Source organism: Dreissena polymorpha, chromosome 2 (assembly GCF_020536995.1).
Source record: "Dreissena polymorpha isolate Duluth1 chromosome 2, UMN_Dpol_1.0, whole genome shotgun sequence".
Classification (NCBI taxonomy): Eukaryota; Metazoa; Mollusca; class Bivalvia; order Myida; family Dreissenidae; genus Dreissena; species Dreissena polymorpha.
Genome location: NC_068356.1, coordinates 149636810 through 149664730, shown reverse-complemented (window position 1 = coordinate 149664730; position 27921 = coordinate 149636810). Strand labels below are relative to the sequence as shown.

General features: G+C 38.5%; 2 protein-coding genes across 5 annotated transcripts in view; one reads left to right on the top strand and one right to left on the bottom strand.

Moving 5' to 3' along the window:
- LOC127869415 (uncharacterized) overlaps window positions 1–27921 on the bottom strand; it is a 470973-nt gene that overhangs the window by 396673 nt on the left and 46379 nt on the right. The window lies entirely within an intron of this gene.
- LOC127869414 (protein ERGIC-53-like) lies at window positions 568–27921 on the top strand. 4 transcript variants are annotated; one of them, XM_052411965.1, is made up of 16 exons: window positions 568–784; window positions 1378–1434; window positions 2065–2162; window positions 3236–3343; window positions 3957–3974; window positions 5512–5538; window positions 9855–9916; window positions 10461–10560; window positions 11686–11809; window positions 12721–12865; window positions 13991–14088; window positions 15141–15271; window positions 17302–17408; window positions 18049–18241; window positions 24093–24196; window positions 25264–27921. In XM_052411965.1, the coding sequence occupies exons 1-16, from the start codon at window positions 637–639 to the stop codon at window positions 25298–25300; spliced, it is 1557 nt and encodes a 518-aa protein (XP_052267925.1). In that variant the 5' UTR covers window positions 568–636; the 3' UTR covers window positions 25301–27921. The 4 variants fall into 4 exon arrangements, with proteins under 4 accessions (XP_052267925.1, XP_052267926.1, XP_052267928.1 ...); XM_052411966.1 differs by lacking the exon at window positions 3957–3974; XM_052411968.1 differs by lacking the exon at window positions 5512–5538 and having other exon boundaries at window positions 569–784.

Sequence of the window (27921 nt, the reverse complement as noted above, 5' to 3'; positions counted from 1 at the left end):
TTCTTTACAACGGTACCATTATAATTAATATCGGACGAATAATAATGAAGTTATAACCATTTATATCGGTTCCGGGTTTTCTTCTCGGCATTTGCGTGTGTAAAAAAAAACGTTAAAACAGGCCGACTTTGTCCGCGATTTACAGGCCGACTACGACCCTGCCATAAAATATTTTGATATGGTTAGAATCTGTAGAGGATCTTCTTTACAACGGTACCATTATAATTAATATCGGACGAATAATAATGAAGTTATAACCATTTATATCGGTTCCGGGTTTTCTTTTCGGCATTTGCGTGTGTAAAAAAAAACGTTAAAACAGGCCGACTTTGTCCGCGATTTACAGGCCGACTACGACCCTGCCATAAAATATTTTGATATGGTTAGAATCTGTAGAGGATCTTCTTTACAACGGTACCATTATAATTAATATCGGACGAATAATAATGAAGTTATAACCATTTATATCGGTTCCGGGTTTTACCATAAAGATTTCCGGATAGTTCCGGGTTTTATACCTCGCCTATTTAACCTAACATTAGCTTTTATCACAAAGCAATTATATTGCATCACGAAAGTCAAGATTCCGCAAGAGGTCGGTGTATTACTTCCGTAGACAACTGGGGAACTGTCAAGATGAAAGTCTGTGTGTTTTTACTGTTTTCTGCAATAATTTGCGTTTATGCAGAGTTGCCAAAGATCAGATTTGAGTACAAATACAGTTTCAAGGGACCGCATATTGTGCAGAAAGATCGCAGCGTGCCATTCTGGGAATATCAAGGAGGTAAACAGTCAACATTTGTGCAGTTTTGGACACGTGTAATTTACATTGGCCACGTACATGTATATACTAACCGTGTGTGCAATATGGAGCACTGTTTCGAGAGTTTCAAAACTTTGTCATAAGCACAATTGCAAATAGGAAGAAACCTTGATACTTACTTGTTAACAATGCATTTATTTTTGCGTTTTGCTGTTATGTTTTTTTATTATTTAAACAATTTATCTTTTAGCAGACAGCTTATTATCAAATACCATGTGCATTGAAATAAAACAACTTACTAATATGTATTGGGCACCCATTATTATTGAGCATAATAAAGTATAAAAGAATTTTTTTCCCTTTTCCAACTGAATTATCTGTTGTGTTTCTTTTTAATTGGCCAATAATAAACCTTTTTACAAAATATTAATTAAATCCAATTAATAGCACTTAAGTTAATGTTTAGTACATATCGTTAAGACTTCATAAAAACAATTTTCAATTCTTATTCAGGCATTATTCACTTCAGAATTATTAATTTTTTCAATAGGTTACATGTTTAGAACTACTGATTAGATATAAAATAAATTATTGAATTTGACTTTTATTTACAGATGCCATAGCCAGTGATGACAACATTCGAATCACCCCATCACTCAGAAGTAAAAAAGGTAAAATACACCAGTTACGAATAGATATTCAATTTGTCAGATGTCTTTTTTGTTTCAGTTGTTTGTTGTCTTTCATAAGATTCTTAGTTTTGTCTAGTTTTAATCTTTTACTAAATTCTGATTTAACCCTAGGCAAAGATTTGGTGTGAAATGGCAGAATGCTTCTTTTGGCTTTCTCTTCTCTCATCTCTTCACTTGTCAAAAGATTGTGAAAATATTTTCAATCCTCCCCCCACCCCTAAAAAAATATATATCATTATTTCTTTTTTTTTTAAAGAAGTCTCTTGTGACTTTTGATTAGTAGACTATATCTCAACTTTCTTTTTTAAATATCCTACAAAATATATAACTTTAATTTATGATGAATTGTGTCAATATTTGTTGATGAAAAATCCCAATTTGGTTCTTTTTGTTGATAAATAATACCCAAAGTTGCCACTTGTATCGATTAAACAAAAATCCCAATTTGACAAGACTCCTTTCCCCAAAATGGCTTGAAAAAATTGCAATAAAAATGTCTCCATATTTGTCCAGTTTCCCACCCTGACCCTTTTGTGATTCTTACTCTCTCCCTATTCTGGACTGTATTTATTAAGCAAATTTTCATGAAGAAACATTTTGTTTATTTAGGCTCTGTTTGGACAAAGAGTGCAGCTAACTTTGAGAACTGGTCAGTTGAAGTTGTCTTCAAAGTCACAGGCAGGGGAAGAGTAGGGGCAGATGGACTGGTAAGAATTGTGATGTCTTTACAAAATCAACACCATTATTCTGTAATTTGTATAGACAACATTGAGCTGCTTCCCTTAAGAGGTAACATTTTCTTTAAAATAAAACAGCTACAAGAAAGAGCAACACACAAACTACAATCATAATCATTGTTGTATGAGATTTTGATTTTTCCACTTCCAAAGTCTCTTGGCATATTTGTCTAATTGCTTGTTGGTGTGTGGTAATGTTGAATAGATAATGTTTAGTGTTTAAATAATTATTATTTTTAAGTGCATTTGAGTACTTTCCCAGTATACTGTAAATAATTTATAAGCCATTTTGACCCTGTCTTGTCTGAAATTGTAGAAGAACAGACTTGAATTTAAAATACCCCCTTATTTATTTAGAGTAAACACATTACAAAATTATCGAAGTGTATGTAAACTTCATTCCATGTCTCAAATAGGAGTTGAAGATTGTATCCATTTCTTTGTGATATTTTGATTTTTTGACAGTCCTCCAATGCAATTTGCCCCAGGTAAAAAACTGAGTAAAAACTGTCAATTGTTTAAATGTTTGATGGGTTAAGGCCACATACCTTATTGTTTCCTTGTCAAAATGGTTCACTTGTCAGTAAATTACATGGCAATATGTAATCTATTGTTTGAACATTATTGTTTTATTTTTATTATTTTTATTGCTTAAAAGATTTTTTTTAAACACTTTACACTAGACATCAGTAATCTCATCCAATAATTTAAAAAAGGTCCTTCTTGTTGTCTGTTATGGTTTTTAAAACTACATGATATGTGGTTCATAAAAAGGGAAGGGTCTCAAGATAAAGAATGGTACCAAACGCATAATACAGTACGTTTTTTTTATACATATGTAATAGCCTTATTAATTTTGTTCTTGGGATTTTTTCTAAAAACAGTTTGAGGTATTTTAGTGAGGCCATATAATAAAGCAATAAATTTCAACCTTTGTCAACATGTTTTTTTATCAGTGAACATGGGATAGTATTTGATGGTCATTAAGTTGATAACCTTGTATAGTAATGACAATTTTTATATTGTGCATCTTGTTGCTCCAGGCTGTTTGGTTCACAGAGATGAAGGGTATAGAGGGACCTGTGTTCGGAAGCAACGACTACTGGAAAGGCTTGGCTGTGTTCTTTGATTCATTTGACAATGACGGACAGGTTGGTACATGTCTTTTTGTCATCACGAAATTAAAACATGCAATTTTACAATAGACTCATTTGATAGTATTAGTCAATCCTTGCAGAAACAATGTTTTGAACTCCTTGTGTGAGCAGGGTATTTCTCTTCTCATTGGGAAGAGGCCCTATCCCGTTGATTTTTGGAAGAAATATGTGTATCTTAAAAAGCTGTTTTGGAAAATGAGACAGGTGGTATAAGTTTTGATTTAGTGGTAAACTGCATGATTTTAAAGAAATTTAATTGTTATAAGGTCTGTTATATAAGGCAATAAAACTCCCTGATAATATAATGTTTTGCGTACCATATTCTGCAATTCTCATTCATTAGAAAATACTAAACATTTTGGTGCACATGCATATGTTACCAGAACTTACTAGAAAAAATCTTTGCTGTTGATCCTCTATTTCACTAAAGTATTTGGTTAAATATTAGGAAATGAGCAAAATACCTAACACATGTTAAAATTAGGCCTGTTTTTAGATAACCTTTGGAAAACTGACATACTGTACCAATGCTGAAAAGCCTGTATTTTGGTGTTGTATTATTTAAGTGCCTGCATCGCTAACGTTTTATATGTTCTTGTATCTGCAGAACAACCCTAGTAACATGGTATGTGCGATAGACACTGTAGTCCACTACTAACATGTCTAACTGACATTGATTAATGCAACACTGCAGTGCCAACAGATTTAAAACTCTTATTGTATCTGCTTAGCATTTCATTATCTGCAATTTTGTTAATTGATCAAGTACACTGTACTTCAGAATCAGAGATTCTTTAACTAGATACAAACAGTGTCATTTGAATGATATTTTTTAGCTCGGCTGTTTTCGGAGAAAACCCGAGGTATTGTCATAGCCAGCTCGTCGTCCATCGTCCGTGTCATGCCAAAACCGTAACATTTTGTTAACCTTTTGAACATAGGCTCTAAAATGAAAGTGCTTCCACCTACAACGTTTAAACTTCATATGTAGCTGCACCTTGATGAGTTCTACATGCCACACCCATTTTTGGGTCACTAGGTCAAAGGCCAAGGTCACTGTGGCCTCTAAAAAAAATCTGACAAGCTTTCATTTATTCCAAACTGCACCCGCAGCCGAGTGTTGACACCCGTTATGCGGTGCTCTTGTTAATAAGCTAGTGCTATCAAAGGGTGTGCCTTCTATGTGGGGTGGGGAGAAGCTTATCGGGCTATAATTTAACCATGATCATTCATATATATTATTTGTCAATTGGTTCTCAATAAATGCTCAGTGTTGCATTGCCTTATCAAACACTACTGTCCAACAGCAGGTTAACATCCACTAATGTTCAACTGCTTTTGACTTAACATTGATTCTATAATTGATCCTACAGAAAATACATCCTGTGTATTGAAGCTGTAGTGGTTTGCATGTATGTGTAAAGTTTTGTAACTCACAACAGCAATTAAAATGAAAAGGGAACATATTATTTAGAGGTAATATTAAATAATAGCAAAATCCTGTACAATACTCTGTTTAAAGGTATATATAGTATGGGAATGTTTCTGGTGCATACTGCATACAAATGCATGAAGAGAATTTGTTGGAATGGAGAGGTTTTGTCAAAGAGCTGCATCTATTTAGTGGCAGTAATATACGAGAGAAAACAGCTGTATATTGTTTTGCTTACCAGTAGTAAAAAAGTGTATGTATATCGTTGTACACTTCATAGCACAATTTGTGAATACTGATTTGGTACCACCATATTAATAGCCATAACTCTGTCACAATGTCTTACATGCTTATCATAATTAAAATCTGCCTGTGTTTGTACATGTGTGTTGCTATTAAGAACTGTAACTCTTCAATGGCTCTCTCATTGAGGGTGTGTTTCTGAGATTAACCCTTTTCCACTCAGAAGAAAAGTGAAAATGGCTATGTGCAAACAGCATAAAACCAGAACAGCCTGCGAGTAACTCGCAGTCTGTTTAGGCATTATGCTGTTTGCTGTTCATCAGTATCTAAGGGTTGGAAATGAAGCCTTTAAAACTTGAATCTAGCAAGAATGGTCTTTAATTAAATTTAACTTTCTAAGTGACTTCAAATGCGTCAAAACGTATCTAAGTGGTAAAGGGTTACCTCCATTGCCCCATGTGACCCTAACGAACTCCTTGCTGTTCAGGCTGGCTCTGACCCTTCTCGAGGAATTGTAAGTCTGGTTGTTGTTGTTATTCTTCTTTGCATTTAGACATTTTGCTTTGTGAAAATATTGTTTGATTTTTCACTGCTTCGGCTTAACATCTGTTGCTTATAGTCATATATAGTCATAACATATAATAATGTTTTATTTTCCCCAATAACATGGTCTATCGTGCTTTTTCTCCCAATCAAAAAGACACAGGATGTAAAATATAAAGCGATAAAAAATCACTGTCAGGGATAGTTGCAGTAGATTTTCCCTCCGAGTCTTTCTTTGGAAAGTGAAACAATGTTGTGTTCTTTTGTTGTAAATTTGCTTGCATTCTTTATAGTCCCTTATCACGAAATACATTTTAACAATGTTAAAGTATTTACACATTAAATATGTTTGTTTGTCAAATTTTTATCATTAACCAATTAACTGACGCATGAACCATATTTATAAACGTCTGCCTTGTTGAAAATGCCATGCCTGTGAGCATAAAATGTCTAACTATATAAAACTGCATTTTCATTGCAAGTTGTTTTATCTGCATCTTATCCAAGTTTGTGTTGTAGCTGATATCTAATGGCATGCATCATGTATACTTTTCTTTGTATCATTTAGTTGTGTTTGTATTTACCAAAGCGATAATGCCCAGAGTGTCTAAAGTTCCTTAAAGCGCTTATATTTATTTGTTATTTATACATTCTTACAATAAAACTCCATATTTATGCCCCCTTCGAAGAAGAGGGGGTATATTGTTTTGCTCATTTAGGTCCGTCCGTATGTATGTCCGTCCACCAGATGGTTTCCGGATGATAACTCAAGAACGCTTAGGCCTAGGATCATGAAACTTCATAGGTACATTGATCATGACTCACAGATGACCCCTATTGATTTTCAGGTCACTAGGTCAAAGCTCAAGGTCACGGTGACCTGAAATAGTAAAATGGTTTCTGTATGATAACTCAAGAATGCTTAGGTCTAGGATCATAAAACTTCATAGGTACATTGATCATGACTCGCAGATGACCCCTATTGATTTTCAGGTCACTAGGTTAAAGGTCAAGGTCAAGGTGACCCAAAATAGTAAAATGGTTTCCGGTTGATAACTCGAGCATGCTTTGGCCTAGGATCATGAAACTTCATAGGTACATTGATCATGACTCGCAGATGATCCCTATTGATTTTGAGGTCACTAGGTCAAAGGTCAAGGTCACGGTGACACGAAATAGTAAAATGGTTTCTGGATGATAACTTAAGAATGCTTATGCCTAGGATCATGAAACTTCATAGGTACATTGATCATGACTCGTAGATGACCCCTATAGATTTTCAGGTCACTAGGTCAAAGGTAAAGGTCAAGGTGACCCGAAATAGTAAAATGGTTTCTGGATGATTACTCAAGAACACTTATGCCTAGGATCATGAAACTTCATAGGTACATTGATCATGACTCGCAGATGACCCCTATTGATTTTCAGGTCACTAGGTCAAACGTCAAGGTCACGGTGACCCGAAATAGTAAAATGGTTTTTGGATGATAACTCAAAATTGCTTATGCTTAAGGATCATGAAACTTCATAGGTACATTGATCATGACTCGCAGATGACCCCTATTGATTTTCAGGTCACTAGGTCAAAGGTCAAACTTGGTACACTTACTTACTATCATGAGGGGACTGGGCAGGCAAAGTTAGATTACTCTGGCATGCATTTTGACAGAATTATGTTCCTTTTTTATACTTGGAAAATTGAAAATTTGGTTAAGAAAAAAGTATACTTTTTGTGATTGGGAATATAGCCGAATTTCGGCTATAAAATCGGGCCAAAACAAAACCCTGCCTAGGTTCATGAAACTTCATAGGTATATTGATCATGACTGGCAGATGACCCCTATTGATTTTCAGGTCACTAGGTCAAAGGTCAAGGTCACAGTGACACGAAACAGTAAAATGGTTTCCGGGTGATAACTCAATAATTCTTAGGCCTAGGACCATGAAACTTCATAGGTACATTTATCATGACTTGCAGATGACCCCTATTGATTTTCAGGTCACTAGGTCAAAGGTCACAGTGACAAAAAACGTATTCACACAATGGCTGCCACTACAACTGACAGCCCATATGGGGGGCATGCATGTTTTACAAACAGCCCTTGTTTTTTTAATATTTGGGTTTAAAATGATGGGTTGCTGCTGATGGACAACTTATATGTCAAAAGGGACATAATTTTTTGCAATCACATTGTACATTTCATCTTAGTTATAAAACATTTGATTCAAGTGCTTTGCTACAAATGCTAATTTATATGATGATCAAACTTGATTTGATGAAAAAGACTGGGATTATACATGTACACAAGAACACTTACTTTGTCAATTTTTGTCCCAATTTAATGGTAGCCTTTTTCTGCCCCCGGATCGATAAATCGGGGGTAAATTGTTTTTGGCCTGTCTGTCTTTCTGTCTGTCATTCTGTCCCAAAACTTTAACCTTACAGTAAAGTTTTGCAATAACTTTTGAAATATTGAACATAGCAACTTCATATTTGGCATTCATGTGTATCTCATGGAGCTGCAGATTTTGAGTGGTGAAAGGTCAAGGTCATCCTTCAAGGTCAAAGGTCAAAAAAAAAAGTGGCGCATTAGGGGGCATTGTGTTTCTGACCAACACATCTCTTTTTTTCCCTCAAAGTTAAGCTTACATAGATGGGGTAGGAAATTATAAGGGGAAAATATATACCTTTTTGAGCAGGGAGGCAAATGTGCCCTACAAATTTGACCTAAAAAACATGAACTCTATTCAATCAATTTATCGAAACTATTTGGCTTTAGCAATTTGCTGGAATGCATGAAGTGTTATTGTACATGGCTGCAAAGTATATACATGTAGCTTGTAATGCATGTTGATAGTCATATACAAGTGGCCTTGCAAACAATACACATTGCTTTTAGGTTCACAATATTCTTGGGTTCTGGGCAGAACAGAGCAAATTTTAACCAAAAATAGTTTTGACATTTTGGTTATTTCTACCAATATGTCATTCTTAAGTTAGTATATATTATTTTGTTTTTGTTCATAGAAGATGGATTTTTTTCCATCAAACTTCCCTTTGAGTTTAAGTGTTTTTGTTGTTGTCATTGATGTATCTGAGTTTTCCTAGTAACCATGTGGATATGAACTCTAAAATAATTACTGGAAAATTAATCATTTCACTGATGCTCAATTTTTTTTGAAATAGCTCTGAAATCATAAAGTCTTTCAAGTTTGTTATAAAACCAATTACAACTTGACTAATAGAAGTAAACTAATTTATTGTGTAACATTATTATGCCTCACTTACTGGTACTATTATAGACAATAGGTCTGTGTATGTTCACAATTACAACTTGTATCATATACCAGTACTCACGGCAGTACGCTTTCCGATTTTAAAGCCTATATTCAATATTGATTTACAAACTGTATTACTGTGGTCAGCGCATCTGTGTCCAGTACAGACACATTATATTGAAAGTGAAAATGTTATTGTTGTAAAGGCAACCAAATAAAAAAAATTGAGCAGCTCTCCGTGAAAAGGTGGTTTAATGCATGTGCATAAAGTGTCGTCCCAGATTAGCCTGTGCAGTCAGGACTGGCTAATCAGGGACAAAACTTTCCGTCTAAACTGGATTTTTGGTAAGAAGAGACTTTCTTTGAAGAAAAATATACAAGCAGAAAATGTCGTCCCTGATTAGCCTGTGCAGACTTCACAGGCTAATCTAAGACAACTCTTTATGCACATGCATTAAACCCCCTTTTCACAGAGCACAACCCATATGTAAAGTAAATGGAGTCTTTGGAAAACTACCTATGAAACGTCTGTGATCTAGATATGGACTTTGTTAACCCTTACAATGCGGGAACCGAGTTTTGAAGGTCTTTGCAAACAGTTTGGATCCAGATGAGACGCCACAGAACGTGGCGTCTCATCTGGATCCAAACTGCATCTGGATCCAAACTGTTTGCTATTCTGATAGTAATTTTTGAAAAAAAAATCGAAGAAATGCTAATTGTAGAAATTCAGCAGACGACATTTTAGCAGACGATAAATTTCCCAGCATGCAAAGGGTTAACTGATGTGTGGCTGATGTTCCACTGCTGTACATGTATAGATATGGTCTTTGTTAACTGATGTGTGGCTGATGTTCCACTGCTGTACATGTATATGCAATTGTGCAGTCCTATAAATGATTACATTTCAAGTGTATATCACTGATTAAATCATCTTAATAAACAGATATGTGAATGTTATTTATTATTATCTTTATTATTATTTTTATATTGTACGTACATTTGCAGCACAACAACCCCTACATCATGGCCATGGTGAACGACGGAACAAAACAATACGAGCATCAAAAGTGAGCAGTTTTTATTCATTTGCAACTATAATGGCATTGCTATCTGCATCAAGCCATTTTTAGCAATACTGTTAAAACAAAATATTTTTTGTTATTGGGTGTTTAATTACTTCCATTTTGAGAGGAGACTTTTTAAAACAAAATTCTATAAAACAGGAATCAGTTTGGAAATTCAATCTTGATTGTCTGTCTTGATTGCAAATCCCAGTCCTATCTTTATCTGAATTTTGTATCTGAAAATGGATCATTAAAATATGTCTTAATGTTTAACTATTAGTTTTTGAGTTTTACTCTGTATTCACACAACCCTATTGTCTGCTCTGTGTTCTCACTTACCCCAGTGTCTGCTCTGTGTTCTCACTTACCCCAGTGTATGCTCTGTGTTAACAATAACCCCAGTCTCTGCTCTGTGATCTCACTAACCACAGTGTCTGCTCTGTGTTAAGTCTTTTCTGTGTTGTAACTAACCCCAGTGTCTGCTCTTTGTGTTCACACTAACTCCAGTGTTTGCTCTGTAACCCCAGTATCTGCTCTGTGTTCACAGTGACGGTATCAACCAGCAGCTGGGCGGCTGTATGAGAGACTTCAGAAACAAGCCATTTCCCATCAGGGCCAAGATTGAGTACTACCAGCATGTCCTCACTGTAAGTGGGTCTCTGCTGCTGGAAAATGAGTCTTGCTCTGTGAAAAAGGAGGTTTAATGCATGTGCGTACAGTGTCATCCCAGATTAGCCTGTGCAGACTACACAGGCTAATGTTGGCTGACACTTAACGCACATGCATTTAAACCCTTTTCACAAAGCTCAAGTGTTTATCATTTTTGAAAAAAAAAGCATCTGCTCAGAGATATAGCCAATACATCCTTACCATATCTGTTAATGGAATTAAAAGAAAATTACCACCAAGATTAGATGCATTGAATGTTGTATATGTTGTTTGGATGTTTTAGTTTTAAAGTAGACTGATAGTATCCAAAAGTATTCAGGGAATTAAAGTTCAATTATACTTAAGCTTTAACATTTTTATGTTTACATTTTGGTCAAACACCCATCTCCTATGCCCAGTTGTTAAAAAATTAAACCATGGGTTTAAACAAAACATGGTTAAATTCCTTACATACATAACATTGATAATAATTAGATAATTTATCATAGTTCATTACACAGTATATAAATAGTTCTTCAGATTTAAGCACTTGTACTAAAATTAGTAAGGTTAAAGAAAGTGAAAATGTTATTCAAACTTTAACTAAGAATAATTCCATTTTAGTCCTTACTTTTTAATAATCTGTGGTAATGAAACCCCTATATGATCAACATGATTATTATCCCCCGCCATAAGGGAGGGATATTGTTTTGGCGTTGTCTGTCCGTCCGTCCGGAGCCCTATCTTGGAAGTGCTTTGGCGGATTTCATTGAAACTTGGTATGAGTATATATATGGCTAAGAGAATGGTGCACGCCAAATGGCATTGTAAACCATCTGTAAATAACGGAGTAATGGCCCTTTGTATATTGAAAAAATGCTTTTTTTGTGTGTCCGAAGCCATATCTTGGAAATGCTTTGGTGGATTTCATTGAAACTTTGTATGGGTATGTATATCAATAAGAGGATGATGCACGCCAAATGGCATTGTACACCATATGTTAATAACAGAGTTATGGCCCTTTGTATCTTGAAAAAATGCTTTTTTGAGTATCAAATATAACACTTTTGTGTCCTGAAGCATTTTGGCGGGGGATATCAATTCAACGAATTTGCTTGTTTCAGGTGTTTTTCAACAGTGGTCTCACAAACAACAAGGATGATTTTGAGCTCTGTCTCCGAGCAGAGAACGTGATCCTGCCTAAGTCTGGCTACTTTGGTGTGAGTGCTGCCACTGGGGGACTTGCAGGTAACCATGATCAAATTCAGTGGTGTGTGAAAACTGGGCTTAAGACATGTACAAAAGTGTCATTCCAGATAATTCTGTGCAGTCTGCACAGGCTAATCAGGGACGACACTTCCTCCTAGATTGGATTTTCTGTTAAAAGAGACTTCCTTTGAAAGATAAAAATGATATGAAAGCGGAATGTGTCGTTCCTAATAAATCTGTGTGTACTGCACAGGTAAATATGGGAGACCAGTAAAAACACATGCATTAAGCCCAGTATGTCCAGAGCAAAACTCAAATGTTGTCATCGTCTTGCATTTAAAAGCAGAAAAGTTAAGCCTCTTTCTACTCTGATGTTCTATAAAATTGTGGTACATGGTTAGACATGCTGCTTGAGGGGGGATGGGTATCAATATCATCAGAAATGATGCATGCAAGCTTGAAAGTTGTGAATTGAAAGCCCATGAAAACTTTGTCTCACCAGTTGGTGTCCTTTGACAGAAAGGTGGCCATGTTGAATACAGTATACCTCCCTTAACTTTGATGAAAGGGGAACTAGAGTTTGTCACAATATTTTAAAATCAGTTGACCAATAAGAATTCTTGTTTCAGATGACCATAATGTGCTAGCCTTCCTCACCCACTCCATGGGACCAATCAAAATCTATATTTTAAAATCAATTGACCAATCAGAACCCTTGTTTCAGATGACTATGATGTGTTTAAATCAGTTGACCAATGAAAACTCTTGTTTCAGGTTACTATGATGTGCTAGCCTTCCTCACAAAATCTATAATTTTAAATCAATTGACCAATGTGAACCCTTGTTTCTGATGACTATGATGTTTTTAAATCAGTTTACCAATTAAAACGCTTGTCTCAGATGACCATGATGTTTTCAATTCAATTGAGCAATGAAATTCCTCGTTTCAGATGACCATGATGTGCTAGCCTTCCTCACCCACTCCCTGGTGCCCCCAGGTCAGAAGGTGGAGTCCCGGATAGACGAAACAGAGAAAGCCAAGTTTGACAAAGAATTTGATCAGTACTACGAGCAGTTGGAGAAACAGAAGAAAGAGTGAGTGAACCATTTTATTATTCAGGGTATATTTGTTTTAAGGGGCCTTTTCACAGATTTTGGCATTTTTTAACTTATTCATTAAATGCTTTATATCGATAAATGTAAACATTGGATCGTAAAAGCTCCAGTAAAAAATCAAGAATAAAATTAAAAAAAGGAAAAGAACATTGCCCGGACCAGGTTTCGAACCAGTGACCCCTGGAGTCCTGCCAGAGTCCTGAAGTAAAAACGCTTTAGCCTACTGAGCTATTCCGCCGAGTACACATACATGATGTATTTTATACATTATATAAGCAATCTTCGTAGTTTCACAAAATATAACGACAAAAACAGAACTCTCCAAATTATTCAATCGTTTCGCGTTGCAATGCTTTATAATTTTTAGGTTTTAAAATCGTCAAAAGATGCATATAATGGCTATATTAGACCATGGTAAATGTTCAGTATTACTGTTTCCTCACAAATATCATAACTAAAACGAAAATTTGCGAATCTGAAACAACTTTTTTCAATTTTGTCAATTTACCAAAGCGTGAAAAGATCCCTTTAAAGTCCTGAAAAAATCGCCCTATATTCAACAGGAAGAAGTTAATATATTATTCACACCATAAACCCTCATTGAAAGAGATAGGTTATATATGTATTTAAACAGATTTTCATTAAAAAAAGTTATTTACAATACAGCTTGAGAAACAGAAGAAAAAAATGAATATATTTTGCACACCAAATACCCCACCCGCTATCAATTAAGTAATTGTTCTAACCATGTTTTTGTACATGATTGGGTTTCTTTACCATTGTGTATTGATCAGTCATGATATACCAACATGGTCTATAATTATAAATGAGTGTAACAAGCAATTAAACTCTGTCCTTTTGGGCATAACACGTGTGCGTAAAGTGTCGTTCCAGACAAGCCTGTGCAGACTGCACAGATTAATCAGGAAGACGAAACTTTCCGCTTTTATAGAATTTTGTTGTTGTAAGGAAGTCTCTTCTAAACGAAAATACAGTCCTGGGGGAAAGCATTGTCCCTGATTAGCCTGTGCAGACTGCACAGGCTAATCAGGGACGACACATTATACACGCGCATTAAGCACCTTTTTATCACCTCCTCTGCAGATACCAGCAGCAACATCCAGACAAGCAGGAACACTTTGAGAACCCAGAGAACGCGTACGAGAACCAGGCAGACCGCGAATTGAGGATGATCTTTGAAGGTAACATGATGTCTTTGGCAAATCATTTGCTTAAAGTGGTGTCCCAGATTAGACTGTGCAGTGTTGACCCTGATTAGTCCGCACATTTTTTTTCAGTGTCAGTGTTAAATAATGTAATATTTAAGATCTTGCAACAAGCAGACATTTATTATCAACATGATCCTCAAATTAAGAAAAGTTTATTTAAAGATCGACTAGAGATAAGTATCATGATACTTTAATGTAGTGAACATAATGGTTGTTGCCTACCAATTTGTTTTAATCCTTTCCCACTCAGAGGCAAAGTGAAAATTGCTATGTGCAAACAGCATAAAACCAGAACAGCTTGCGAGTAACTGGCAGTCTGTGCAGGTTTTATGCTGTTTGCTGCTCATCAGTATCTAAGTGTTGGAAATGAAGCCTTTAAAACTTGAATCTAGTAACAAATGTCTTCAAGTAAATTGTTCTAAGAAAACTTTGCTTAATGCATGTGCGTCAAGTGTCATCCCATGTAAGCCTGTTTAGTCTGCACAGGCTGACGAGGGAGGACACTGCGCTTTTATGGATTTTTTATACCCCCGGTAGGGTGGCAAATAGCATTTGAACTGTCTGTCCGTCCGTCCATCAGTCTGTCCGAAAACTTTAACATTGGCCATAACTTTTGTATTATTTAAGATAGCAACTTGATATTTAGCATGCATGTGTATCTCGTGGAGCTGCACATTTTGAGTGATGAAAGGTCAAGGTCAACCTTCAAGATCAAAAGTAAAAAAATACAATCCAAGGGAAGTCATTAGCTTTTAAAGGGAGATAATATATAAACCTGCCAAATGATATATTGAATTTTTATTTCAAAGTGGCGCAATAGGGGGCATTGTGTTCCTGACAAACACATCTCTTGTTTGGTAAAGAAAGTCTCTTGAAAACAGAAATCCAGTGTAGACAAAAAATGTTGACCTTGATTATCCTGTGCAGACTTCACAGGCTAATCTGGAACAACACCTCACACACGTGAATAAAGCCCCATTTTTCCTGCGCCCAGCTCATTTCATGTTTCTTGTTTCCCACTACAGGCCAGAACTTCATTCATCAGACTCTGAAGGAGCTCGGCAAGAGGTTTGATGAGCTGCTGGGTCGTCAGGAGTTGGTGCTGTCTAGAGTCTCACAGATGTCTCAGGGGGGCGTGGCGGTTCCTCAGGGAGGGGTGAGTATATTCATTTGGTTATCTGTTATGTGTTCTTTTCACAAGGAAAGTGGTTTGGGTTTGTACCCGTGATCGACACCATCCAGAGACTTAAGTTGCTTAGATTTTAATTACTAATGGCTCTTAAACAGTTGTGTTTTTGTGCTATGCTCAGAGGGGTGGGGCAGCACTAATGATTGAGATGATAACATTAATCTGGTTCTTCATTATAACTAATACTCCTTACACAGTTTGGTCCTTGTCACGTAAAACCCCTTTGAACATTTTTAGCTCATCTATTTTTTGAAAAAAAATTATGAGCTATTGTCATCACCTTGGCGTCGGCGTCGGCGTTGGCGTTGGCGTTGGCGTCGGCGTCCGGTTAAGTTTTGCGTTTAGGTCCACTTTTCTCAGAAAGTATCAATGCTATTGCATTCAAACTTGGTACACTTACTTACTATCATGAGGGGACTAGGCAGGCAAAGTTAGATAACTCTGGTGTGCATTTTGACAGAATTATGTGCCCTTTTTATACTTAAAAAATGGAAAATTTTGGTTAAGTTTTGCGTTTAGTTCCACTTTTCTCAGTAAGTATCAATGCTATTGCATTCAAACTTGGTACACTTACTTACTATCATGAGGGGACTGGGCAGGCAAAGTTAGATAACTCTGGCATGCATTTTGACAGAATTATGTGCCCTTTTTATACTTAGAAAATTGACAATTTTGGTTAAGTTTTGTGTTTAGGTCCATTTTATTCCTTAAGCATCAAAGCTATTGCTTTCATACTTGCAACACTTACTAACTATCATAAGGGGACTGTGCAGGCAAAGTAATGTAACTCTGACTGGCATTTTGACAGAATTATGTGCCCTTTTTATACTTAGAAAATCGAAAATATGATTAAGTTTTGTGTTTAGGTCCACTTTATTCCTACAGTATCAAAGCTATTGCTTTCATACTTGCAAGATTTATGAACTATCATAAGGGGACGGTGCAGGCAAAGTTATGTAACTCTGACTGGCATTTGGACGGAATTATGGGCCCTTTATACTTAGAAAATTGAAAATTTGGTTAAGATTTATGTTTTGGTCACTTTACCCCTAAAGTATCATAGATACTGCTTTCATACTTGGAACACTCACAAACTATCATAAGGGTACAGTAAAAGGACAAGTTGCATAACTCTGGTTGTCATTGTTACGGAATTATGGCCCTTTTTGACTTAGTAACTTTTAATATATGGTTAAATTTTGTGTTTCGATCCACTCGAAGTATCAAGGCTATTGCTTTCAAACTTCAAATACTTACATGCTATCATGAGGTTACTGTACCTGGCAACTTGAATTTTACTTTGACCTTTGAATGACCTTGACTCTCAAGGTCAAATTATTAAATTTTGCTAAAATTGCCATAACTTCTTTATTTATGATTAGATTTGATTGATACTTTGATGAAACTACTCTTACCTGACATACCACTATAGACTTCACCCAAACCATCCCCCGTGCCCTCCCCCCCCCCTCCCCCCCCTCCCCCCCCCCCAATTTTTTTTAATTTTTTTTTTTTTTTTTTTTTTTTAAGATCATCTCACAAATGACCACCACACCCTCACACTATACCCCCACCCCACCCCCCCCACCCCACCCCACCCCCCAAATTTTTTTTTTGATTTTTTTGATTTTTTTTTTTTTTAAGATCATCTCACAAATTATCACCACACCCTCACACTATACCCCCCCCCCCCGATTTTTTTTTTTTTTTTTTTTTTTTTTTTTCGCTTTTTTGGAAGATAATGTAATAAATGTCCACAACCCCACACTATACACCCCTCTTCACTCCACTCCTCCCTCCTTTGTGATTGAAAATGAGAGTCCCTTCACCTTTAAAAAGAAAATAGATGAGCGGTCTGCACCCGCAAGGCGGTGCTCTTGTTGGTCTTGTAACAATAATGCCTCTTTAACAGTTTTGGTCTTGTAACAAGAAAGCCCCTTCAACTGTTGTGTTCTTGTCACAGTAAATCCCCTTTAACTGCTATGTTTATGTTTCAGGCCCAACAGGTTGGGGGAGGACAAATGATTGACACAATCAAGAGACATGAGGTGGACCGAGTACTCAACACACAGAATGAACTCATACAGGAGGCCAGGCAGATCAGGTAGGCAGGGAAAGATATGGGCCGGGCTCTGTGAAATGGGGGGGGGGGTTACTGCATGTGCATAAAGTGTCGTGCCATATGAGCTTGTGCAGTCCGCACGGGCTTATTAGGGATGACACTTTCTGCCTTAACTAGATTTTTTCGTCAAGAAGAGTCTTCCTTCAAAAGAAGAAACAATAAAGCGGAAAGTATTGCCCCTGATTTACCTGGGTGGACTGCACAGGAAACTGGGAAACACTTTATGCACATGCATTAAAACCCCTTTTCACAGAGGGAGTGTCATATAAAAACTTAAGAGTTGAATGTCCTGACAGGAGAACCAATGTCATTTTTAAGCATTTATTAGTCCATTTTAATTTGATAAGAGAAAAGGAAATAAAGGAAGAGACTATTAGCAATATGAAACTTTATTGGAGTTACTCTGTCCTGAGCTTTTCCTGATGAGACTGCGCAGGCTGTTTTGAAGCTATATTGGCCGCATAGGGCACAAGACCCATTTTTTGCGTGATGCGTGTCATTTAATGTGTTACTTTACTTAATGGAATGTAGTAAAAAATGTATACTATTGTGCAAATGTAATACAGAACACAAATCATATGGGGATTGCATGTTATCATGTTGTGCTCAATATTTCTTACAGGAACATAGTAAATGATGTACAACAGCGAGCCAACATCATTCAGAACAGCATGGGTCAGGGAGGACAGCAGGTGCAGCATGGGGGCGGGGCAGGGGGCGGGGTCAACCCTCAGATGGCGCTAGTCATGCATGAGCTGCAGGAGAACCTGCGTCTTGTGAAGACCGACGTGGCTCACATGCTCAACAGGCCCCAGGTATGGCACTGACATTAGTGTAGACTGACGTGGCTCACATGCTCAACAGGCCCCAGGTATGGCACTGACATTAGTGTAGACTGACGTGGTTCACTTGCTCAACAGGCCCCAGGTATGGCACTGACATTAGTGTAGACTGACGTGGCTCACTTGCTCAACAGACCCTAGGTATGGCACTGACATTAGTGTAGACTGACGTGGTTCACTTGCTCAACAGGCCCCAGGTATGGCACTGACATAAGTGTAGACTGACGTGGCTCACTTGCTCAACAGGCCCCAGGTATGACACTGACATTAGTGTAGACTGACGTGGTTCACATGCTCAACAGGCCCCAGGTATGGCACTGACATTAGTGTAGACTGACGTGGTTCACATGCTCAACAGGCCCCAGGTATGGCACTGACATTAGTGTAGACTGACGTGGCTCACATGCTCAACAGGCCCCAGGTATGGCACTGACATTAGTGTAGACTGACGTGGCTCACATGCTCAACAGGCCCCAGGTATGGCACTGACATTAGTGTAGACTGACGTGGCTCACATGCTCAACAGGCCCCAGGTATGGCGCTGACATAAGTGTAGACTGACGTGGCTCATATGCTCAACAGGCCCCAGGTATGGCACTGACATAAGTGTAGACTGACGTGGTTCACTTGCTCAACAGGCCCCAGGTATGACACTGACATTAGTGTAGACTGACGTGGCTCATATGCTGAACAGGCCCCAGGTATGGCACTGACATTAGTGTAGACTGACGTGGCTCATATGCTCAACAGGCCCCAGGTATGGCACGGACATAGGTGTAGACTGACATGGCTCACATGCTCAACAGGCCCCAGGTATGGCACTGACATTAGTGTAGACTGACGTGGCTCACTTGCTCAACAGGCCCCAGGTATGACACTGACATTAGTGTAGACTGACGTGGTTCACATGCTCAACAGGCCCCAGGTATGACACTGACATAAGTGTAGACTGACGTGGCTCACTTGCTCAACAGGCCCCAGGTATGGCACGGACATAGGTGTAGACTGACATGGCTCACATGCTCAACAGGCCCCAGGTATGGCACTGACATTAGTGTAGACTGACGTGGTTCACTTGCTCAACAGGCCCCAGGTATGACACTGACATTAGTGTAGACTGACATGGCTCACATGCTCAACAGGCCTCAGGTATGGCACTGACATAAGTGTAGACTGACATGGCTCACATGCTCAACAGGCCCCAGGTATGGCACTGACATAAGTGTAGACTGACGTGGCTCACATGCTCAACAGGCCCCAGGTATGGCACTGACATAAGTGTAGACTGACGTGGCTCACATGCTCAACAGGCCTCAGGTATGGCACTGACATAAGTGTAGACTGACATGGCTCACATGCTCAACAGGCCCCAGGTATGGCACTGACATTAGTGTAGACTGACGTGGCTCACATGCTCAACAGGCCCCAGGTATGGCACTGACATTAGTGTAGACTGACGTGGTTCACTTGCTCAACAGGCCCCAGGTATGACACTGATATTAGTGTAGACTGACGTGGTTCACTTGCTCAACAGGCCCCAGGTATGACACTGACATTAGTGTAGACTGACGTGGCTCATATGCTCAACAGGCCCCAGGTATGGCACTGACATAAGTGTAGACTGACGTGGCTCACATGCTCAACAGGCCCCAGGTATGACACTGACATAAGTGAAGACTGACGTGTCTCACATGCTCAACAGGCCCCAGGTATGACACTGACATAAGTGAAGACTGACGTGGCTCACATGCTCAACAGACCCCAGGTATGGCACTGACATTAGTGTAGACTGACGTGGCTCACATGCTCAACAGGCCCCAGGTATGACACTGACATAAGTGTAGACTGACGTGGTTCACATGCTCAACAGGCCCCAGGTATGGCACTGACATTAGTGTAGACTGACGTGGTTCACATGCTCAACAGGCCCCAGGTATGGCACTGACATAAGTGTAGACTGACATGGCTCACATGCTCAACAGGCCCCAGGTATGGCACTGACATAAGTGTAGAGTGACATGGCTCACATGCTCAACAGGCCCCAGGTATGGCACTGACATAAGTGTAGACTGACGTGGCTCACATGCTCAACAGGCCCCAGGTATGACACTGACATTAGTGTAGACTGACGTGGCTCACATGCTCAACAGGCCCCAGGTATGGCACTGACATAAGTTAAGACTGACATGGCTCACATGCTCAACAGGCCCCAGGTATGGCACTGACATAAGTGTAGACTGACGTGGCTCACATGCTCAACAGGCCCTAGATATGACACTGACATAAGTGTAGACTGACATGGCTCACATGCTCAACAGGCCCCAGGTATGGCACTGACATAAGTGTAGACTGACGTGGCTCACATGCTCAACAGGCCCCAGGTATGGCACTGACATAAGTGTAGACTGACGTGGCTCACATGCTCAACAGGCCCCAGGTATGACACTGACATAAGTGTAGACTGACGTGGCTTACATGCTCAACAGGCCTCAGGTATGACACTGACATTAGTGTAGACTGACGTGGCTCATATGCTCAACAGGCCTCAGGTATGGCACTGACATTAGTGTAGGCTGACGTGGCTCACATGCTCAACAGGCCCCAGGTATGGCACTGACATAAGTGAAGACTGACGTGGCTCACATGCTCAACAGGCCCCAGGTATGGCACTGACATAAGTGTAGACTGACGTGGCTCAAATGCTCAACAGGCCCCAGGTATGGCACTGACATAAGTGTAGACTGATGTGGCTCACATGCTCAACAGGCCCCAGGTATGACACTGACATAAGTGAAGACTGACGTGGCTCACTTGCTCAACAGGCCCCAGGTATGGCACTGACATAAGTGTAGACTGACGTGGTTCACATGCTCAACAGGCCCCAGGTATGACACTGACATAAGTGTAGACTGACGTGGCTCACATGCTCAACAGGCCCCAGGTATGGCACTGACATAAGTGTAGACTGACATGGCTCACATGCTCAACAGGCCCCAGGTATGACACTGACATTAGTGTAGACTGACGTGGCTCACATGCTCAACAGGCCCCAGGTATGACACTGACATTAGTGTAGACTGACGTGGCTCACATGCTCAACAGGTCCCAGGTAAGGCACTGACATAAGTGTAGACTGACGTGGTTCACATGCTCAACAGGCCCCAGGTATGACACTGACATAAGTGTAGACTGACGTGGCTCACATGCTCAACTGGCCCCAGGTAAGGCACTGACATAAGTGTAGACTGACGTGGCTCATATGCTCAACAGGCCCCAGGTATGACACTGACATAAGTGTAGACTGACGTGGCTCACATGCTCAACAGGCCCCAGGTATGACACTGACATAAGTGTAGACTGACGTGGCTCACATGCTCAACAGGCCCCAGGTATGACACTGACATAAGTGAAGACTGACGTGGCTCACATGCTCAACAGGCCCCAGGTATGGCACTGACATAAGTGTAGACTGACGTGGCTCACATGCTCAACAGGCCCCAGGTATGGCACTGACATAAGTGTAGACTGACGTGGCTCACATGCTCAACAGGCCCCAGGTATGACACTGACATTAGTGTAGACTGACGTGGCTCACATGCTCAACAGGCCCCAGGTATGACACTGACATTAGTGTAGACTGACGTGGTTCACATGCTCAACAGGCCCCAGGTATGACACTGACATTAGTGTAGACTGACGTGGTTCACATGCTCAACAGGCCCCAGGTATGGCACTGACATAGGTGTAGACTGACATGGCTCACATGCTCAACAGGCCCCAGGTATGGCACGGACATAAGTATATAAGCCTTGCTCTGGGTAAACCGGGGCTTTATTCATGTGCGTAAAGTGTCTTTCCAGATAAGCTTGTGCAATTTGCATAGGTTTATCAGGGGTGACACTTCCTGTTTTTATGCACCCATTTAAAAAACCGGGACGTATTATAGTTTCACCCTTGGCGGGCGGGCAGCGGCGTCCACAGCAGTGTCCGCTCTCTTATTAAATTAGTTATCATCCGATCTTCACCAAACTTGGTCAGAAGTTGTATCTAAACAATATCTAGGTCAAGTTCAAATATGGATCATGCAGGGTCAAATAATAGGTCAAGGGGTCACTTAGTGCATTTCAAGCATTTAGCATGGTGTCCGCTCTCTAATTGAAGTAGTTTTTATCTTATCTTCACCAAATTTTGTCAGAATTTGCGTCTAAATGATATCTAAATGAAGTTCAAATATGGGTTATGCTGGGTCCAAAACTGGGTCACAAGGTCACTTAGTGCATTTCAAGAATTTAGCATGGTGTCGGCTCTCTAATTGAAATAGTTTTTATCCAATCTTCTCCAAATTTGGTCAGAAGTTTGATCTAGACAATATCTAGGACAAGTTCGAACATGGGATATGCTGGGTCAAAAACTAGGTCATAGGTCACTGAGTGCATTTCAAGGATTTAGCATGGTGTCTGCTCTCTAATTGAAGTAGTTTTCATCAGATCTTCAACAAATTTGGTCAGAAGTTGTGCTTAAATAATATCTAGGTCAAGTTTAAATATGGGTCATGCTAGATGAAAAACTAGGTCATGGCGTCACTTAGTGCATTTCAAACATTAAGCATAGTGTCCTCTCTCTAATTGAAGTAGTTTTCATCTGATCTTCACCAAATTTGATCAGAAGTTGTTTCAAGACAATATCTAAGTCAAGTTCGAATATGGGTCATGCTGGGTCAAAAACTAGGTCACAGGGTCACTTAGTGCATTTAAAGGATTTAGCATAGTGTCCACTCTAAAATTGAAGTAGTTTTCATCCGATCTTCACCAAATTTGGTCAGAAGTTGTGTCTAAATGATATCTAGGTCAAGATCAAATATCGGTCATGTCGGGTCAAACACTAGGTCACTTAGTGCATTTCAAGCATTTAGAATGGTGTCCAAAACCTTCAAACAAGCGTATCTTGTGACAATTTGGCACTCTTGTTTTATAGATATTTTTTGTTTAAAGAAAGTCTTGTTACTAAAAATCCAGTTTAGCAGAAAAGTGTAGTCCCTGATTAGCCTGTGGAAAGTCCACAAGCCCATCTGGGATGGCACTTTACACTTGTGCATTATGTCCCATTCTCCCAGAGGGAGACTCATAGGCACTTTGTAATGTTAACCCCATTGATTTGCAAAGCTTGCCCATAAAAAAAGTATGTGTTGGTGAACTGGCCCATGTAACTATAATATATGTCAGAAAAGTAGTTAAAATGGTGAACATTTATTACAGTTTGTATAAGGCATTTCCTTACTAATATCAAAAGGCCTGAGGTTAAAATAGACCTATGGTTTGCTGCTTGTCATGTTGACATATGTCGTTGAGTTTGAAACTATGAAACCTAAATCATATGTGTAACATACCTCAAATGACTTGTTTTATCTTCTGCCCTATTCGCATAGTTTAATGAACAAGTCCAGAAGAATTCATAACCAATGCTTACCAAAAGCTCGATTATTTTTGCATATACATTTGGGACGTTCTCTGGGAAGGGGCCTTAATGCATGTGCGTAGTTGTCCAAATTTAGCACTTGCATTCTGCACAGGCTAATCAGAAACGACACTTTTTGGCTTAACCGAATTTTCATATTGATCAGTCTTCCTTTTTATGAAAAAAATACACTAAAAGCCTAGTGTTGTCCCTGATTAGCCTGTGCAGACTGCACAGGCTAATCTGGGGCAACACTTACCGCGTATGGATTTAATCCCCTTTACACATAGTGCAGCCCAAATTGTTTAAAACAACGTTGTATGAAAAAAAACAACTCTTGTTAACGCTTCTGTTGTTTTCTACTCCCCAGGGTGCTGGAGGGTGTCCATTGCCACCACCTTGCCTTTCCTCAAGTGTCTTTTTTGTTGCCATAGCAATACAGCTGGCTATTCTTATAGGTTACATGGTGTATAGGTGAGTAACTTCATACATAAATATTACTATAGAAAAACATAGGAAAAAATAATAGACCGCTTCCATAGCATATGGCTATTCTTGTAGGATACATCTTGTATAATGTGTGCCTTTTAACAGGGCTCCATTATGTCCAACATTTTGTTATGCTCCCGGTAGGGTGGCATATAGCAGTTGAACTGTCCGTCAGTCAGTATGTCAGTCAGTCTGTCTGTCCGTCCGAAAAAAACTATTGGCCATAACTTTTTCACTATTGAAGATAGCAACTTGATATTTGGCATGCATGTGTATCTCATGAAGCTGCACATTTTGAGTGGTGGAAGTTCAAGGTCAAGGTCATCCTTCAAGGTCAAAGGTAAAAAAAATAATCAAAATCAAAGCGGCGTTCTCATGAAGCTGCACATTTTGAGTGGTGGAAGTTCAAGGTCAAGTTCATCCTTCAAAGTCAAAGGTAACAATATAATTTCAAAGCGGTGTTCTCATGAAGCTGCACATTTTGAGTGGTGGAAGTTGAAGGTCAAGGTCATCCTTCAAGGTCAAAGGTAAAAAAAATATTTATTTTTTTCAAAGCGGCACAATAGGGGGCATTGTGTTTGACGAACACATCTCTTGTTTAATACAATTTTACTGTGTAATAACGATTTGTCATTTTGGTTGTTTTATGCATATTTATGATAAAAATTTAGCCACATAGACAGTTCTTTAGACAAACTAATGTATAGAAAAGGACAGAGTAATCCCTGTTTGAATGATTTCATATTGTAATCTTACTGGGGAAATATGTGCATTACGAAAGATACAGGGTGTTGTCAAAAACATAAGGGCAGAAAAGCAAACCAGATTAAAGACATGTTTAAAGGCATTTGCTACATTAAGGTTTTTCTATACTTGATGCTGCAAATGAAAGTTTAAAGTATATGTAATTCATTTATAATGGATTGATTGCAGAAATATTTTGAAGAATAAGTGCATTTGAACTATGCCAATTTAAGATGTGCTGATCTGCATTTTATAGTTGGGAGGGGCTTAAAATAGGCATTTACAACTTATCCTTTTGCTTATTTCAGACAAAACAAAGAGAACCAGGCCAAAAAGTTCTTCTAGACTGCATCACCACTAGTAACAGCTAATTAATGTATCGCTGATGTCAGAGGCTCACATCCCCTTAGCAAGAATAACAGACTCCATGGAACCTCGGTAGAACCTGTCAGACACATTGATTAGGAAGGATTGTTGTCAGAAATTAGGTCAATCTGTCAGATATGCATGCTTGTTGCATGTGATTATTTCAAAGTATCGGGTACATGACAGACATCAGGTCTGTCAGATTATTTTTTCATCAGATTTGTCAGACTTTTTGACAGGTTTCTTGGAGTCTGGGAGGGTACATTATTATACCCCCACAAACGAAGTTTAGGGGGGTATATAGGAGTGAACTTGTCTGTTGGTCGGTCTGTATTAAGTGTCCGCTCTCTAATTTAAGTAGTTTTCATCAGATCTTCACCAAACTTGGTCAGAAGTTGTATCTACATGATGTCTAGGCCAAGTTCGAACATGGGCCTTGCCGGGTCAAAAACTAGGTCACGGGGTCACTTAGTGCGTTTTAAACATTCAGCATGTCGTCCGCTCTCTAATTCAAGTAGTTTTCATCCCATCTTCACCAAACTTGGTCAGAAGTTTTATCTAGATGATCTGAAGGCCAAGTTCGAACATGGGCCATGCCAGATCAAAAACTAGGTCACAGGGTCACTTAGTACGTTTTACACATTGAGCATGGTGTCCGCTCTCTATTTCAAGTAGTTTAAATCCGATCTTCATCACACTTGGTCAGAAGTTGTAACTTGATAATGTCTAGGGCAAATTTGAATATGGGTCATGCTGGGTCAAAAACAAGGTCACGGGGTCATTTAGTGCGTTTTAAACAGCACAATGTTGTCCGCTCTCTAATTCAAGTAGTTTTCATCCAATCTTCACCAAACTTGGTAAGAAGTTGTATCTAGATGATGTCTTGGTCAAGTTTGAATATGGGTCATGCCAGGTCAAAAACTAGGTCACGGGGTATCGTAGTGTGTTTTTAACCTCACCATGTTGTCCGCTCTCTAATTCAAGTAGTTTTCATCCAATCCTCACCAAACTTCGTCACAAGTTTTATCTAAATGATCTCTAGGACAAGTTTAAACATGGGTCATTTAGGGCCTAAAACTAGGTCAAGGGGTCACTTAGTGCATTTTTTAACATTCAGCATGGTGTCCCCTCTCTAATTCAAGTAGTTTACATCCGATCTTCACCAAACTTGGTCAGATGTTTTATGGAGATGATCTTAAGGCCAAGTTAGAACATGGGCCTTTCTGGGTCAAAAACTAGGTCAAGGGGTCATGTGGGGGTATTCGTCACGTCTATGACAAAGCTCTTGTTTAATATTGTTTTTTTTTATATTTTATATATTTCAGATATATTAAGTTGTTTAAACGTAAATCAGTTATCTATTTGTGATATTTATAAGACTATATGACTTTTATTCAGACCAGAGCTACAAGCTAGCATTTTGAAATTTGATATGCTTATCGTATCATAACTGGTATAATATATGTATTTTAAATCAAACATATTTTTTCTGGATATTTGCAATTGATAACAGTGCAGGGTTAAATTGTGATTCTGAGACTGGCAATGCATTCTTTAGCTTGTTCAACATGTATAGAAATCTATAGATCTATTTTTAAATTTATCATTCAGACATCATTTTGATCTCTGTGAAGATCTTCATTCAATGTCCTAGACTTAACAGATAATTGTTGCTGAGGGTTTGTTGTAAATACTTGTTGAATGGATGGTAAGGTGTCTTTTTTTTTTAAAGCACTGTGCAAAACATTTTTTTAAATGATTAATTATATATTATTGAAAGTGCATCTGCATTTTTTTCTCAATACCATTAGGTCTTTTTATGTTTTGTTTTTAATTGAGTGTCACTTCAAATAAAAACCTGTTTTGATTAGGAAATATTATATAATAAATAATGAGCTTCTTTGATAATTTAATGGGTGTGTAGAAAAAAATGTCTTAATATTTACTGCTTTAAGCTAATTTTTACATTTCTTTAATTCTCCTGGTGGATAGTTTCATATGGTATCAATATATGGTATTACTATTGTGTGTGTTTGTGTGTGTGTTTTATTTTAGCAGCAACCAACAAATGTACTTTTCTTGGCAGATATATACATCAAAATATTGAGATTACCTAAAGAATCAAAAAATAATTGTGTTATTCAAAGAAATGTGTTTAGAATTAGCTGACTATTTTATTGTATACATCAAAACTGATGAAAAGGTGTTCCAAAGCTTGATGGCTAAATTTGGTGTACAATTCTTCATAGGTATAAATTTATATATACTTGTTAAGGTTTGATGTACATAAGCTAATATTTAAATTATGTACTTGTTAAAAGTTGATGTAAATAAGCTTTTTTTATGTAAGTTGCCTTGTAAGTAGTAAAATTATTTCCGTAAGAACAAATTTTACTTTGTCACTATTTTGTGTTAGCATTTATGATTCTGCAATTTATCTTATTGATATCGTCATCCCTCTACTACTCTGAAGCAAAGTGAACATTGTTTTATGTAACCAGTATAAAACAAGAGCAGCCTGCAAGTAATTCAGGTTTTATGCTATATGCTGCTCATCAGTATCTTAGGCAAGGTAAATAAGTCTTTAAAGCTGGAATATC